The following is a 17,718-nucleotide window of genomic DNA, read 5'->3' on the forward strand; positions in this document are numbered from 1 at the left end:
AATGCCTTGTAGGTGGTGAGGCACTGGAACAGGCTTCCCAGAGAAGTGGTGGATGCCTCACCTCTGGAAGTGTTCAAGGCCAGGTAGAATGGGGCTCTGACCAGCCTGATGTAGTGGAAGGTTCCCTTGCCCATGGAAGGGGGTTGAACTAGATGATCTTTAATGTCCCTTGCAGCCCAAGACATTCTGTGCTCTGCAGGTCCGGAGATCACATCACTCTGCTGGGCTTTAGCACACCACAGCGTGACACACAACTCCATCGCAGCAACGAGGCTGGGTCTGTACTGCCATGTGTGCCTGACAGTCTGGCACTTGTCTGGGGAAGGGTCTTTCCAGAGAGGGAAACTGAGGATGGAAAGTGAGTTTTGAATTTGCACCAGATTCTTCACTGTTTATGTATGAGCAATGCTGATGTCATTTCCAAGGTGACTGACTGCCACATAAATTAGCTTGTGGCACTGGAAATAGAAGGTGTGATGTGGAGGAAAGGTCAGTTTGCCTTCTTGCTGGTGGTCACATGAGTTCTGTGGGACTGACCAGGTCCATAGCCTGTATTTTCACAGTGTAAGGAAGATGTACAGGCACTGGTTTATGGCCAGTGGCGGTCAGTGTTTGCTGGGCTGGGCTGCGATTGATCCAAATGGCTTTTCATGCAGGGGCCAGGAATTTCCAGCTGAACATTTTTGGCCACCACAGAGCACCATATTTCTCTATGTCTGATCATCTATCTCTATATATACACAGATAGGTATATTGAGATATACATAGACACATATATATCTATATAACTTAGTGGGCCAAACTGCTCCTCTTGTAGAAGGCATTTCATGAAGGGATTGCCCTCCAGCTTGAGAAGCTTATGTGCGGTTCTCTGCAGATCTTGGGAAGGTTAGTTTTCCCTATGTCACCAGCACCAGTCCTGCTGCTTTGGGAAAGCCACTGGTTACATTTCATTTGCCCTGTGAATTTGAGATTCATTAAGGTGCTGTCTATTTCTGTGGTTGTGTAGGTCTCGCTAAAGACTGCCAGGTAGCCCAAGTCTTGTTGAATGTATCTCAGCTGTACTTCCTATTCTTTTGAGCTGGATTGTTTCAGCCAGGGCACCTCAAGAGGAATGAGGAGTGCCACATTTGGCTAATAATTTCACACGTAGCCAACGTGTGAGTTTACTTCAGTGAGAGCAGGATTTTTGCTCATGGATCAAACATCAAAGAATTCTTACATAATGCAACATCTTTTAACATTGGTAAAATATTAGGTCACAATCATGTAGTGCTCTGATGTATTTTATTATTCTATTTTATTTCTGAATGTGGTTCACCTCAAGTGATTCCCTAGCCTCACAGAAAATAATAATACAGATGACTTACAGTGAGTCTTGGTTAGGTAGCTGTGAATTTTGGCAGCACCCTAAGTAACAGCATCCCAAGCAGGAGCAGCCAGTTTTCCTTACTCGTCTGTATCATATCTTTCAGCTGGCTGTGAGACTCAGAAAGCCAAGGAGAGAGAGGTCTGGCAAGTGTGGTAGGCTTTAGCTTCCCAAGGGATGGGGCTGGGCTGGGCAAGCAGGCAGGCAGGCAGGCCTTGGATGAGCAAAGCCCACTGCCTGGCATCCCAGGGGGCAGTGGGAGGCATCATTCTTTAATGAGTGCTTTTGCTGTGAAAATACAGGTGTTGAAACAGAGTCTTTGGTGAGAAATTTCCATCACCTGCTGGTGTGCTGTTTTCATGTGTTGCATGTAGCAAGGGTCTGCTTTTACATTTCCCTGTGGGGCACCCAGGACAGATATGGAGGTATCATTTTTCCATTGCTGCTTAATTGAAGAGATTTTCTGTTGGTTTCTCTTGCCTTTTTTTACTTCCTCCTCCAAAAATGTAGCATGCTTGGTCCCCTATGTGAAGCTGATTTTTCAAGGCAATAATTAAAATTTCAAATTTCAAATATTTGAGCTACTTCTTTTGCAGTGAAAGCTGGCAAGTAGGGAGGTGAATAGAGAGTTTGAAAGTGTGGAGGTCATTTCATCCCAGGTTTGTGTAGAGATAAGTTTTCTTGAGTGCTATGCTTTATGGCATTACCTGCTTGGAGAAGCCACAGCTGGAGATTTTGGAGCATCCTCCTGAGAGCGAGCCTGCCGTTTGTCAGCATTTGCACCGGCACAGTGAAGGCTTCTGCAGCAAAACCACACTGATCAACTCTGGTTCTGCTCCTCACCACCCCTCCCTAGGCTTCCAGGGGGATCTGTCTTTCCTGTCACTCAGGATAATGATTCCCTACCGGCAGCACAGAGATCCAGAAATGCGCTGTAATCTTGCTGAGAGTTTGATTCCCCAGCTGGGACTGCTGGATTTATACAGCCAGGCAGTAGATGGTCATTGCACTTAAACTTGTACGTTGGTGTGCTGAACCTTTAAATGGGCTGAAGGGTCTCTCTTTGTCTGGAAATAACCTTCATTCTTAGAGTGGTGCAATCTATGGATTTCATCACGTAAATTGGTTTAGATTTAACTTGAACCAGCTATTCAATTCTAAAAGATTTCATTTTTTGTTTAAGGGTGGATTAGTATTTCATTCCCAAATTGGTAGTTAATGCAATGGATATTTAATTGTAAATGTATATCTTTAATTAGAACTTGGTGCACAGATGCAAAAATTTCTTATCTTGCAGTTTTTCAAAAGCACACAGCTTTGCCCTTCAAAAATAGTATTCTGTGTATTTAAAGGTCTAAATGACCTTTTAATCAGACGTTACACCTTTACTTCCAGCTGATATGACAACGTCTGACAGTAACTCAACCTGATGTGGCAAGAAAATAAATAAAGGCCATCTCAGTCACTGTGTCTTTAAATCTCTCTGTCTAGCTGTGGTTTTGTGTTCAGGCAGATGGACCCACAGCAGAATATTACGTTTAGTTTTCAGGTGAAGACAATCTATTGAGTTTAATACGTTTTCATGTTTGACTGTTCTTTTGAGGTCAATTTAGTCATACAGTTGTTTCCTGCCATTCCAAACTCCAGTCTCTTCTGCAGCCAACCTCTTTATAAATTATAAATCTGTGTACCTCGCTCTCAGCAGCCATCTTACAGCCCACAAAGACCGGTGCGGATGGTCTAGCAATTGCATTAGCTCTCCTCGGTGTACCTGGGGATGAGGGCTGCTGTGCTTTGTCACTGCTTGTGCTTATGCTCAACTCACGTAACTGGGCAGAACCGGGTCTGGTAAAGACGGATATGAGCAATTCCTACTTTTGGACGACCAACACAAAGAAAACTCACACTGATCAGGGTGATTGTATTCAAAAAACAAGCTCATTGTCTTTGGGAGTTGATTTTCAGATGATTTATTAAAGCGTAATGTTCGTGGAGGGGGAGTGGATATTGAATTGACAACAGGTCAGACTTCTAATGACAAAGCAGAATTATTTTGATATCTGATATTTCCATGTGGACAAAAAATAAACATAACAATAACAGCTTTCCTTTCATACGGCTTTTACAAAAAGAGGAGCTGTGTACTGCTTGAGCCTGATTATCACAAACTCGACTAATTATTCAACAAAAAATAGTTGCCATACTAATGAGCAGTTCCCTGGAATTCAGAAAGAAATATTCTGACAGCAAGTACAATGCACATTGTACCCTGCAGGGTCCATGGTTTGTTGTTTTTTTATGGAAACACTAGGAAAACATTTTAAAGTGCTCCCTGAAACAAAAATGAAAGAATTCTTTCAAAAAGAGACATGGTATCTATATGTGACACCAGCAAAATCCATGAGAACTTTCTCGTTACAAGTATTTATTTGCAAATTTCTGCAGTTTTATTTTTAGGGGAATTTCTTTGGATGTAACAATAATATTTGTGGGTAGTTCTTAATGAAACAAGTACTTGTGAGCTGGGACAGACTGATACAGAGTCATCTTAGGGCTCATTCTCACTTCCCTGGATAGCGCAGTCATTAGTTCTGGTGGAGAGACGTGTGGATCTAGATGCAGGGGTTCAAGGGCTCTTTTACGATCTTTTAACTGAAGGAAACTGAGGATAAGAAGTACCTTACAGAAGTGACACAGTCCTTGTAGGCTCAGCCCCTCAGCCTCTCACGTATGTGGTACTTTAAAGCTGTGAAGGGAATTTACTGGTACTCAAATGTGTATGGAGGCACCTGAATGCAAGTGGATATCATTTCCAGAGGGCAACAGGCGGAGGAAGGAGGGAATATAGCAACTCTGCGAGTAAGCCAAGGTCCAGTATGTGTGTGAAAGAAAGTACATGGGCAGTCTGGGCAGCATCCCAGGGTGTTTCCTTCAGTGAAATGAAGTCAAGGATGTGTTTAAATTCTTTCTGCATTGCAACCTAAATGTGGAACGAGGTGGCCAGCCTGAGGTTTCAAAATACTGACCCCTGTTCCCAAGGTGTCTGTAGACACAGCACACTTTCCAAGTGACAGATCAATGCCTTTGCTATTCCCCTGTCACAAACACGGTCTTGCCGAAGCATGTGTTTAAACCTGCAAACCCAACCAAGCCATAATGGTGCATCCAGTATGCCAAGGCACAGGGAGAAACCATTGTACAACTGTGTGGTTATCCTAAAAGCACTGTCTGTTTTCCAGATATTTTTTCTAGCAATGTTTACATTTTCATGACTAACTTGTTAACTAAGGAGAAGACAGCATGTTAGGTGTGTTAAATACTGAGTACGATGTATTGCTCGTGATCCTAAAATGGTGTGTGTTTGGAGAAGGATGTTTCTATTAATTGTCAAGCAATGTGAGGCATCGTGCTGTTCCTAGATAACTGAAAGTATGCCTAAAATGTAAAGGAAAAGAACAACTAGAACTGGAGTATTCCAATGCCACAAAAGAAAGCTTAACTTGTTTTCTTGCTTTTTTTTTAGAGAACACCTGTTCCCAGCGCTGAAGCATTCCGATGGTTCTTTTAAGCAGTAGTGTATCTTATTTTCGAGGCAGTCCGAAGTGAATGGCAAGCTAAAGTCTTGTTTTAAGAAACTGCTTAGTCCACCATTGAAGAATATACTCAGATACTATTTTCATTTATGTATAGGGGTTTCCTCAAAAGCAAAAGACAAAAATCTGGGAGCCTGGGGAATTGGCCAGCTTCTTCACATTCAGTACACCGATTCTTTCTTTGATGTAACTTAGCTATACTAGTGAAGTTGTTGTCTATTTTTAAAGTGGCTGTAAAAAAAAAAAAAGTTTGGGTAAACCCCTGCTATAAAGTCATGTATCTTTGAAAAGTAACATATCTATACTTCATTTTCAAATATATGTGTTTCAGTACTGTAAACTGTACAGATAGCCGCTTGTATTTTGTGTGTTTAGACACAAGGAGACAATCATGTCTGAGCATCAATGGAGATAAACGGTTTGTACACAACAGTGTGGTTCTGCGAGTTAAATCCGGAGCAATAAATTCTAGCTTTAACTATTATTTTGCTAGTTGTTTAGCATCAGCAGCAACAGCAGCACTGTTTTACCCTGCATCCTTCCATAGAGACTTGATGCCAAGTTTTCCAAGATAAAAAAGATTGTGATGCATCTAGCAATTGCCTTCTGTTGTGGTGTTGTGAGAGGGGAAGACGTAACATTTAAAATTAATCTTTCAAGCACTCTATTAGAGTAGTCGTTTATGCACTTGCATTGCTTCTAAATGAGCTTTACAGAGGGGTATCTCTCCAAAAATGCTGTCTGGTGTCTGACTTATTTTCCACTATACTCTGAGCTGGAGTGCCCAGCATAGGCAGATGTGCAAAACTAGTTGTCCAAATAAAGGTTGTTCTAGGATGCAAAAACAGAGTACCAGACTTCAGAAAAAATGATGACTCAGCTTAATTACCCTTCACCTATGAGATCTTGTGTAGCATTTTCAGTCAATGGAGTAGGCATTTTATAAAGTGGAATGCCATATTTTTGGTTCAAGTGGAGCTCTTCATGGTTAAATGAGTTTTGACAGTTGGACTGGTTTGGGTCGCACTTGCACTTGTGCTCATTTGAGAGCCTGGATATTTTTGCAGTATAAAAATGAGCTTTTTTTTAAAAAATGCTTTTAAAAAAGACCACTTCTCCCCACACATTTCTTGGTCCACAGATCTTGGATTTGCTGAATGACTGGTCCCTTAGGCCCCCAGAAAAATGCTTTGCCGTTCTTCTTCCTGCTCTAGCTGCACGGAGGTAATGTCTACTCCATAGAAAGGCAGCACACAGAGGGATACAACTCACATGCCGTAAAAAATATGGAAGATTCTAAACTTAGGGATACTTTTTATCAGTTGATCGTCACTTTTTATTGCTTGGCTTTGTCATACCGCTCACAAGTGAGAAGGCCATGCCATCAAAGTAAGTGAATGCTGTTGTGCCATGTGTTTGATAGATTTATAATTTTGTATGAGATAGGACTACCAGTAGTTTCACAGACAAGGTGCTGGACATGTAAATAACCAGTTAATGTTGCACAGCACATGCAAATCTCCTACTGTTTCAGCACTTTCTCCATTTTTTTGCTAAGTACTTCAGCCCCTGGTCACACTTACATGGTGAAGCACAAGGGATGGGTTGGGAATGCTATAGTGTGGGACCTGTGCAGGTGGGGAAGATGCCAGCTTGGCAAGTGAGGGAGCTCACGGGGCTGGCAGGTGTTGGGAACAGCTCAGAAAGCGAAGACCAAGGGATGGAGGAGGAGAAAACTCCAGAGGTCACATGTGTGTGTCAGCAGGACCGGGCAGACCGTGGGTGATCCAGGGTAACTGGAGGAGAGCGGGCAGGCTGGGCTTACACCTGCATCCTCAACTAAGGGTCGATGCACGTGTCTATGTCTTTGCATCATATGACATCACCTATGTGGCTTCAGAGGTGGAATGTCACACTTAAAATGCTTCTATCATGGTGCCCCTCTTACAGTTTGTAAGAGATCCTTAGTTAAATATCATCCAGTGCCCATTCAATGAGCTTTATGACTTTTTGTATGGCAGCTGTGTACAGATTTTTTTTGTGTTGGAGACATTTTGGTTAGGTCCTCTGTTACTGATTGCTAGACCAATACGAGCTCTGCAAGGTCTTCTCTACCAAAGCACTGATTGATTTACAAACTGAAGCCTTATTTGCACATCTGGCTGGTAAGCTTGCCTTGCTCTTTGGAAAACTCTGATTGCTCTTACAGAAGCAGAGGCAAAGTTAAGTTCAGGCTACATTAGGTGTACAAAGATACTCATAGCAATGTACTCACTGTCTAATACCCTAATGTTGCATGTCTTGATGTGCTTTCTTTTTTTGTTTTGTTGTTTTGTTTTAAAGAACTGATGGGTCTGTATATTGTAATTGTGGTGTTTGACATGTCAATTCAAAACTGTTAAAACAAACAAACAAACAAGCAAGCCTGTTAATTATTGAAAATGAACAAGCGTTGATTTTTCTTTGATTTATCCATATGGTTTTTCTTTTGGATGTTGTTCCTTTGCACCATCAGGTTTTTAGATTTTGCTGAAACAGTATTTATATGATGTAGTGTGCATAGAGCATTTTAATTAGTGATGTTTGAAGAAGGAAATCCCTTTTCTGGCCTGTCTCTCTCCGCTGCCCTTCCCTCCTCCTCTCCCCTCCCCCTTTATATACATATTTGTCAATCTGATTATTGTCAAGTTCTAATTACCAAATTCGTGCTTTTCACAAGGTCCAATATAATTTTTCAGTGTGAAAATTTATATTCTTCTCCAGTCTTCGTTCTCACAAAGACAAATGAAAAAAAGGGGGTGGGCAAAAAAAGGCAGAACTTTTGTCATCTTCTAGGTGAGAGTGCTAAGCCTAATGGAAGCATTTTTGGCATACCCCAGATAAACTTATGAAAAATTCTTAGGTTGAAAGGGAGGCACACGTACCCATTCTGTCAATTAATAACAGACCCTCCCTATGAGGGAAAATACTCCCTTTTGTACAGACCCCCTGGTATGTAAGTCCTACAATTAATGTTGAAGAATGTAAAGTCTTTAAATGGGCTATATCTGTAATCAAATAATGAAGAAAGAAAGTAGTTAAATGAACATACCATTCAGGGTCGAATGCATTCAGCAAAAAGCAGTAGTGGGTCTTTGATCATGGTTAGATGCATAGTGATATCAAACAGTGGGTTCTCATGTAACAGCTAAATGTTTCAGATTTTGTTTTTATTAAATTTGGCAGTTTCACGCTGAGCTCTACTGTATTCTTAGTGAACAAAAGACAGCTCCTATGTTAGAAAGTACTCCATTTTCACAATTGCAGGGAACTAGGAGGGTATTTTCAGAAACATGGGCCACAGAAATGTACTCCTTTCACAGTGTTCTCCTATTTCTGAACTGTGCAGTTATCTATTAAATTTTCTAATAGATATTTGTGTAAGGTGTATGTATGCTTGTGCAATTATGGAAAAAAACAGTTTTGGAAAACAGTGTATTTATGAAAAAAAATAATCACTTATGGGGCATGTACAAAACTGTATAAAAACATTCAATTTGCCCAGTAAAGTTGTTTTTGTGATATTTCTGTGTTGTTGAATAAAGGACTTTAGTATTCAAAATATCTCTCTTTTTCCATAAACAGGTCCTGTTTGTGGGATCTTAAACAAAGAAAACCTCTTTTAGAAAAGAACCCTCAAAATGAGTGAGAAGGTCCAAATGCTGACCTCAGTCTTGCTTATGGGAATGAATGCTTATGAAGTGATGGTACAATACCTACCAAACTAATTCCTTCTCAATTGGCAATTGATGGAAACCCCATAAGTTATACAACTGAAGGTAACATCATACTCTGGAATTTTTTAAAATAGCAGAAAAATACTGCCTTTTTTGACTAGGAATGTTACTTTGAGATTTTTGAAGATATGAAAAGGTTGGTGAAGTAAGGAGCAAGACTGATTACAGAAAGGCCTTAAACCCTTTAGTGCAGACCTGTGTTGTATAAAAAGAGTGGACTATTGAGGGTGATGTGATAAATTAGCAGTTAGCTTGGTAGGAAGAAGCATGCAAAGGTGAAATCTCATCTGTAGTTCTTGCAACAAACAATAGTCCTGAGAATAGATCATCCTGTTGCCGTTGGAGTATTTGGAATTATGAATATGGTTTGTGAGAGAATGCCAATATAATCTTCCTTTTCATTTTACTGCTTCTCAGTTCAAATTTCAGCTCTCTACCTGTCTAGAAAAATGTACATAGCTAAAGAAATGGTTTTCACTTGACATTTTGTTTCCCCATACTACTTGCCAACACTGAAGCAACTTCAGATAGGTGGGAAAGTTCGTGACAGTGCCGGCAGCACGTCACCTGATTTTGGTGAAATTTAGAATGTCATTTTTCTGGAAATATTCCTTTAATCAACAGAAAGTCTGCTCTCAGGTGCCAAACCAGAATTTTTAAAGAGTTTGAAAAATGAGGTAGGTCCTTTAGTCTGTGAGATTCCTTCAATGCCAGCTGATTTTCCAGGGGGAGCCTTGGTGTATCCTTTTGTTTTTTAAAGAAAGCAACAAAAGAAAAAGGAACAGAAGTGGATTTTCCACTGATCCTGTCTGCTCTTATCGAAATCCGTAAGGATATATGTTCTTGGGAGACGTAGACCGCTCATTAGACAAGAGTGAATCTTGAGGTCTGTTTGAAGAGGAGGAAAAGGGCTGCCAGGTTGCTCAGGCATACTCAGTGATCTCTCTGGATTAAATATAGAATTCACAGGGAGGAAAAACACTCATTTCATGAGACGGTCGATTTGGAAGCGGGAAGAGGTCTCTGAGTTCCTATTCCTTTAATGCTTTCTCTTTCAACATTTTTTCCCCTCAAGTATTGTTTTATACTAGTCTGAATGAAAAATGTCCCTCAGCTCTGGAGAAATACTCGCCCCAGATATGAACCTTGCAGTTTCAAACTACCTCTAGTTTTTTATAGCTGTTGTTTTTTAATTTAAAAAAAAAAACACAACCAACCTAAAAAAACCTCAAACAACAAGCAGGTAATTCTTCAAAGTGGAAACTGGCAAACTTATTACCGAGCCTGTTAAAGGAAGGAAAATACCCCTTTGTGTGGAGGCTCAATTCTGCGAGGCTGTGTTGGACTCAATTTGGTTTTGCCACTAGCCATTTCAGTGCTCTCATATATTTCCAGGGAACAAGTCTGAAATTATGAACGGTCTAGTGATACAGGGCAGTGTGTCTTCTGGGAGGCTCTAGTCTTCCCCAGGTTCCCATGGGCTTTACCAGATAGCTCATGAAATTGGAGGATATTATATAGGTGACTTAGTTATAAGTTCAATCTTACTTCAGTGTAAGGATCTACTCAGTCACCAGTGTGCATTGGGCATGGATAGACGGCCCCAAAATCTGTAAAGGAAAGAAATACTTCTCAGTAATAACCGCAGAACATGCAATAAAGTGAGACCACTGGAACTGTCCGAGGAAAGAAAGGTGAAGTTCCACATCAGCAAAGGTGTCAGGATCTGTTCCCACTGTAGTGTCATCTCTGTTTGCCGTTTGGTTTTTAGGATGGACACGCTCAGCTGGGTCACTGGGTCCTTCAGCAAAGCAGTTCTGCCCAGGGAAGGCAGAATGAAGGAAACGCGGGTGGCAAAACGTAATCTTGCGAGACAAGGATCTAGACTGCCTAAAGTATTTCCACTGCTCTTCTAAGTTCTGAGACGAATTAAAGGATTGTCACATTATTATTAATTTAATAAGCAGGAATAGTTTGTCATGCTACTGCCCATTCCTGAAAAGGTGTTTTAGGAATTAGCCTTAATGAGTTAATTTCCCAATAAACTTCAAAGGTACTTCTTAGTCTAATATGTCTTCCCCATAACTGAAGATGCTGTGACTGTGGGTTCATTGGCCTGTATTAGGCCTTGACTTGTAGAGTCAAGGATCTTTGCTAGAAAATAATTCAGCTGAATTCTGGTAGAAAGATCTGCAGGTGATGTGATTTCAGCCAGAGCCTGGATTAATTATTCAGTGCAGTTGTCCTCAGCTTGGTTTATGATGTGTTTAAGCATCCTACATTTGAAAAGAAAACACCTTTCTTACCTTGCTCCTTGAAGTCTGCTCTCTTTACAGAGGGTTAGTAACACTAACCCTCTGTACTTCTTCAGGAAAGCCCAAAGCATTAGAAGAAATCTCTTTTTGGCTAGACATTTTCCTTTGGAAAGAGAAGGAAGAGTTAGTCCAGGTCAGAAACTCCTGATGCTTGCCCAAATCTCCTAATGGGTCTTCTCTGCATTGGACGTAGCTTGTGAGCAAAGTCCATACATCAGCTTGACTATCGGACACAGTCCTACAGAATATCAACACTAAAGCAAACAGGACCCAGTGGGGAACGTTCCCATTGCCATCTCCCTGGTACACACAACAAACACAAGTTTATGCCAGATGTCCAACACCCCTTCCCCTCCCAGGGGTCAGGTTTGCTGTGCCCAGCAGAGAGGTGAGCCTCCCTAGATCTGATGAACCCATAGCGTACTGGAGGTTTTTAAGAAGAGAGAAGGTTTATATGTCCAGATAGGGACTAGAATATCTCGACCCACATGTCTCACATTAGCTTTTGATTTCTAGCTGTGAGTGTCGGAGGCCTCCAAGCTTTAGGAGAAAGAGCTGGACTGTTGAATATACCTAGTCTCTTATGTGCCTATATTTTAATAGTCATACCTAGAGATTGGTAGTGAATTTTAGCAGCTGACATGTTGACTGAGAATGTACTGGTTAATGCAAAATTATGACAATTGGCTTTCAACCTGTTTTTGGAGAATTAGTGGGTAAATAACCTGATCTAAAGAAACCTGTCACCCACATTAGGAACTGTGAACTAATTATTGCTTTCTGATACTCTGCTCTTACTTGTTTTGCCTTTTTATCCTGATTGTTTGCATTCCTAGGACTGATTTGCCTTTCTGATGCAATGCCATGTGATCTGCTGATTAATTTTTGTGAGCAATCGTAAACTCCAACCTGTGGCTGACTTGGTATATTTTTATGCTACGCTCCATAAACATTCATTCATTTCTTATGATTACTGTGTGGAAACAGACTTTTACAGGCTAATAAACTTGGATTTCAACTGGATAAAGAGTTTCCTTGTGTCATTTTTTTCCTCTTTTTAAGGAAAAAAAAAAAAGTTAAAGAGTGAGAGATAAAGATGCAAACCTTGACTTGATTTAACCAGGTCTCTGTAGCTATCTCCAGAGGCGCCGTCAATACTAAACTTGGAAATACCAATAGCAAAACCTTATTCTCGAGCTGATTTCATTGACAGTGAGAAACACTCCACCTTTAAAGTAAAACAAACTTCCAGGGCTTCAGGCTGGGAGAGAGGGGGAAGGGAAATCAAGGGGCTTTTCTTTAATTGGTTACTCTGGTGTCTTCTCTCCTGTAGACCTGCTTCCTTAAACACGCTGACATGCACAGAGCAGCTTCCAGCTGAGACCAATTAAGCAGAGCATTTGCCTCCAGTATGGCTCACTGGCTCTGGCCGGGTGATGCTCATTGCAGGCTGTGTCGGCGCAGGGCACAGCTGGAGCACGCGCGGGCAGGCGACCTCTCAGCACACAGAGGTCCAGGGCCAGCATCTTCTCACGCTCCTGGGGTCTGACACTCCCTGACCTGCGATGCACGGCAAATGTCCAGTCAGAAATAACTGCAGGTGGTGGAGTATTTCCTTCTTTTAGGTCGTTAGTCCAAACTCAAACATCTTGGGAATACGAAGCATAGTAAATAGAAGGAACATGAATTCTCATGTCATAGCTGTTTAAGGCACCTCGGTAGTTGAGTAAGCTGGCAGTAATTGATAACCCTTTACATGGTCTCTTCAAGCAGGCCATTGGGATGAAATAGCACTTTCTGCAGGGAGAGGCCTCTGATGTAAATAAGTCATCATCCTTTCCATGTGTTAATCTGATGTGTCACAAACATTATGATAAAAATTGTATTTTTCAGTTCACTGGAGGCCAGGGGCACACAGAGGATCCTAATCTCACCAAAGAGCATACAGGAATTTGAGAGCAGAAGGAGGGCTAATTTTTGTCAACTTTCAGGCCTTGAATGCAAGCAGTGAGATCAAGTATCACTGAATGGGATAGCTGGACTAGACAGGACCGAGCCTCCATACACACTGACACTGACAGTGGTGCAGCCATCCTAAAAGGGATCTTTGGGGGCACCGATCTGGCCCCTGCCCTTCCTAGTTCTGCTGGAAAGAGTGACTTTTACAAGATGGGGATGATCCCAAGGCAGTCTCACCACAAAGATGAAGCACGAGCAGGATTATTAGCTGATCACTTTTTTTTCCCCTGTTGTGACCCAGCACAATCTTACTCCAATAACATAAGCTAGAATTGCAGGAGCTGAAAGAAGAGAAGCCAGGAAAAACTGCAGCTCCTCCAAGCCAGGCAGAGGAAAAAGCTCATTTGCTCACTCTTTTTGTTACCCTTTCCCTGTATTTCCTTCCTTTAAGTCCTCTCTTCCCTAGAGGAAGGCAGATATGGCAGATGCCATGGCTTCTGCCAGCAAGTCCCCCAGCTCTGTGCTTTGCATCCCAGGAAAGTGATGGGGCTGTGGTTTCACAGAGGCCTGATCTCCTGGAGGCTGGAGCACCTGCAAGGTAGGTAGGGTGCTTGGTGTGTGGAGTGGTGCCCCAGCAAGTGTTGGGGCTGCTGCTCTTCTACTTGGGCCAGCAGATTCCATGGGGTAATGGTGGTGGATGAAACAATTGATGCTGAACTTCTTACACCCTCAAGCGTGACAGCATCAGAAAGCTGATGCAGACTGCAGTGGTAGCAGTGTATTTGTAGGTTACTTCTGCCCTAAAAGGCTGGTGCTGACCAAACCTAGGAGGACTTCAAAGGGCAAAGATGTGTGTTTGATCTATCACTGGTGTGTCCTAAACTTTCTTCTCTTCTGGAAAAGAGGTTAAAGTAAGCCAGGTCTTAGCCAGTTCATTCCTAATTATTTTCTTGGAAACAGCTGAGTTGGTTTTGCTAGGAATTTGAAAGCACAGCTAGCTCAAGGCTGACACTGAGCTGGAGGCAGATGCCTCACCTGGAAGCTTTCAGTCTGCAGAATTAAAGGTCTGAATGAAGCTGTGAAGATGGGACACTGTAATAGGCACTTAGGCAATGTAACTGCAGATGTGGCCACCAGCTTTGCCAGTAAAGGAGGGAGCAAGAAGGGCATTCATTCTGCAGCACTGCATGGGGAGATGCAGGCTGGTTCTTCGCCAGCAAGGCTGGAGGCAGCGGACCTGGGTCAGTGCTTTTTGGGTGGGCATCCCCTTAGCACAAAATAGCACTTGTGTGATGGTGAGGAAAAGCTGGGCAAGGAAAGCAGATAGCCATGGCAGCCCCAGCCAAACAGCTCCCTACAGTTGCCAAATTGTGCCCTGTGGAGCAGGCAGGAGATACTCTCCTGGCACATGTGCCATGGGGGCTTTTGCTACAATTTCTGTCTCTGGCTCCTCTGAAAAGAACCAGCAAGGCACACGTGGCTATATCCAGGATGGTAGTTTAAAGAAACATGATGGGAATGATGGTGATGCCCCAGCAGTGCCATGCTGGGGGTGCTGTGCCCTCCTCCCTGCTTCCCTCCGATGGGGCGTGAGCCACTGTTGTGTTTTGATCCAATGCTCCATGCTGCTGTTCTGACACATTGCTGCTCCTACCGTGGCTGCTGCATTTCTCTTCTGCTTTATGTTAAAACAAGGGAGGTGTTTAAATATTTATTATCGCTAGAAACTCCAGAAGCCAACGTTCATTCAGGGATTTTTTTTTTCCAATTGTCAGTAATAATTCATTAATTATTATTTTAAAGTTGTTGTTGTTCTCCCTGCAATGTGTCACCTTCCCACTAATTTGGCAACAGTCTGCACGAGATGTGGGATGTACAGCTCTGTGGTTCTTCCTCCTGTGGGTTGTTGTTGCTCCTTCAAATATCTTTCCCTTAAACAAAGTGGGCGTTGGAGTTCCCGGTGTCTGTTCAACCAAAGGGAGAATTTTTTGCTTGCTCTTCCTCTAAGTTATTTCTTTGTGTCTAAGTGCCTTCTGCTACCATTACCACATCTGTGGAATTGGGGTCTGCTCCTGCCCCTCTGCAGATGCAGGAGACAAAACTCATGGCTTTCAGCACCCAGGAATGCTGCATTTGGCTGTTGCTGCTGGATGAGTATTCCTGCTCACTGTGGTGGGTGCACTGAGCTGTGCCAAGCCTCAGTGGTCCTTAAGGCTCTAGGCACTGAAGTGGCACAGCCTGGAATCCAGAGCCATGCAGAAGCAATCTTGGCGGCTGTGGCAGGTTGGCATTTTTCTTAGATTACTCTAAATGCAGAGCATTGCTTGCCTTCCCCTGCTTCTGCCTGCAAATGAGTGGGGAGGTGGCTGGGGAGCGGCAGACTTCATCTGTGTGGAAATGGGAATGGGAAACTTGCACTGGCAAATGCTTTTTGTTTGGTTGTTTGGTTTTCAGCCCACAACATGTTATTTGTCTTTTGAATTCCCTTTTTCCAATGCCTTTCCCTTGAACACTGTTGTTACCAATTGTGCTTTGCCGCTTTTGCAGGAGAGGACTCTCTCAGGGAGCAAAGTCATTCCCCATCTGACTGCACCACATGACTGTGCCTAATGCCACCACTGCTGTATTTCCTAGATCATGGCTGAACTGTGAAAAATGGGTGGCAGGCTGCTCAAGGCTGTGTCCTAACTGGGCTGCCCAAAACCCCTGCCAGGAACTGGGAAGAAGGCAGGGAAAAGAGCCGCCAGGTAATCCTACTTTTGCCTGTGGCAACCACCGGAGCTGAGCATCCCTGGTGCAGCCCATGGGGCTGAAAGGAAAAACTGCTTCTCTGGCCTGAAACAGGCCAATGAGGACTGCCTTACAGGGTCACCAAATGCAGCTGGCTGGCTCTGGGCTTGCTTGGGAAGAGCAGCAGCTGCTATGCCGGGTGGTACAGGGCTGTCCTGGTCTGTACAGATGGTACTTCCCTGCTCCTGGAGCTTGGGGACACCTCCAGGCAGAGAAGCAGGGGCAGAAGGAGATACTCGTGTGGGCACATGCTGGTGTACATGGTTGCAGGTGCCTGTGTCCCAGCTAGCCCGAGCACACCAGGCACAGCCCAAAGACCATCTCTGCTGTTGGATGCACCGGTGCCACCATGTCCCAGGGCATTTGCTTTTGCTTGTCGTCTGTGTGGACGTGTGACTGTTAACAGGCAGTGCTGGGCTGAAGATTAGGTTTGCTATTCTGACTCTACTTTTTGCATCTTAAAAGATACGCTATGCAAGTTGGCTCTCTTCCCACTCCTTTCACTTCCCTCCTTCCCCTTCCCTTCCTGCCTTTGCCATTGAATGGCTCCATAACCCCTATTTCCTTATGGGGAGAAAAAGAGGGAAGACTAAGAAAAAGTTAGACCTTGATTAGTGCAGCTGAGCAATTCCATCAGGTCTGGCCTTGCTCTCCCTGTAAACCCATGCACCAATATTGTAGCAATGCAGAAAGCCCCCTCCCGGGGTATTTTGGCTGGGACGCCCAGCTTTCTGCTGGAGCCGCAGGGACTGCATTGGAGTAAACTCAAGTGTGGCAGCACCTTTTTTTTTTTCTTCTGGGGGAGGCGGGAGGTGTAAAATTTTGTGTCCTTTCCATGGCACGGAGTTTTGCCTTTGTCACAGTAACAGCTCTTGGGAGATGCCTTCTGGGAGGCAGGGCGAGCTGCGGGAGCGGGGCTGAGCTGCCAGGCTCAGCGGGATTCGCCGTCTGGATAATACATGGCCAAGGTTCAGCCTGAATGGCCGGCTCGCGTTGTGTGGTCACAGGAGTGATTTGCCGAGAAGGGCTGAGATGAATTGCTTTGCCTCCCGAGAGGCCCTGGAGCAGGGGGAGCTCAGCCCCTGCCCAGCGGTGCCCGGGTTCCTGCCGCCCCTCACCCTGGGATGTGCTGCCCTGGGGCAGAGTTGCTCCCAGGAGGTTTTTAATGGGGAATCCAGGTTTGGTCAGGGTTGTAAGCACTGCCAGAGCATTAAGCAAAGCTGTGGCAGGGACGAAGAGCTTTTGATAAGAGTACTTTAACCGGGGGAGTGCTGAAATACTGCTTAAAACACGCACACCCATAAATAAAAGCACTGCTGCTTTAGCGGGGGTAGGCAGATACTAAAAACCCCCCTGAGTGCAGCCAAAACCAAATGGATGCAACCACCACTTGGTGTGCTGGGAAATGTGCTGTCATGTTGGTCCCCCACCCCTTCATTGGAGGAAGCTGGCAGCAGTGCAAGAAGAAATAGGAGAGGAAAAAAGCCCTAACAGTGCTGTTTGGATGCATATAGAGGAGGTGGGCATGGGGTGCTGGGTGCATGGCCATGACCCTGTGGGTGCACCTGGGCTCCTGGCCCTGCCCACAGCCCCAGCTGGGCTCTCCTCCATTGCTGCAGTGGAGCATCCATCTCTCCCTGGCCCTTCAAGAAATGAAGTTGCTCCTCAGAGCCCTTCCCAGTGTCTGAGGAGCCTGGCAGTGTAAGGTATCACATCTCCAGGAAATGCCCTGCAGGGACACCCTGCTCCAGCCATGGCACTGGCACAGGAGACCTGTGGTGTGACTCCAAGTCACTGCACTACCTGGTGCTGCTCTGGTCTCTCTGTTTCAGGTGAAACAGAGGTTTGGGTGACATTTTTGCTTCATTCCTACTCTCACGGATACCTGTCACAACCAGCTCTCAAGACCATTTTTA

General features: G+C 43.9%; 1 protein-coding gene across 1 annotated transcript in view; it reads left to right on the plus strand.

Moving 5' to 3' along the window:
* CXXC4 (CXXC finger protein 4) overlaps positions 1-12,080 on the plus strand; it is a 28,642-nt gene extending 16,562 nt beyond the window's left edge. Inside the window, exon 2 of the mRNA XM_027717890.2 lies at positions 4,893-12,080. Coding sequence (XP_027573691.1) covers positions 4,893-4,937 — 45 coding nt within the window. The 3' untranslated portion in view covers positions 4,938-12,080. The remainder of the gene's footprint in view (positions 1-4,892) is intronic.
* The last annotated feature ends 5,638 nt before the right edge of the window (positions 12,081-17,718 follow it).

The sequence above is a fragment of the Pipra filicauda genome, unplaced genomic scaffold, assembly GCF_003945595.2.
Source record: "Pipra filicauda isolate LSUMZ 115617 unplaced genomic scaffold, ASM394559v2 scaffold228_size1260155_pilon, whole genome shotgun sequence".
Taxonomy (NCBI): domain Eukaryota; kingdom Metazoa; phylum Chordata; class Aves; order Passeriformes; family Pipridae; genus Pipra; species Pipra filicauda.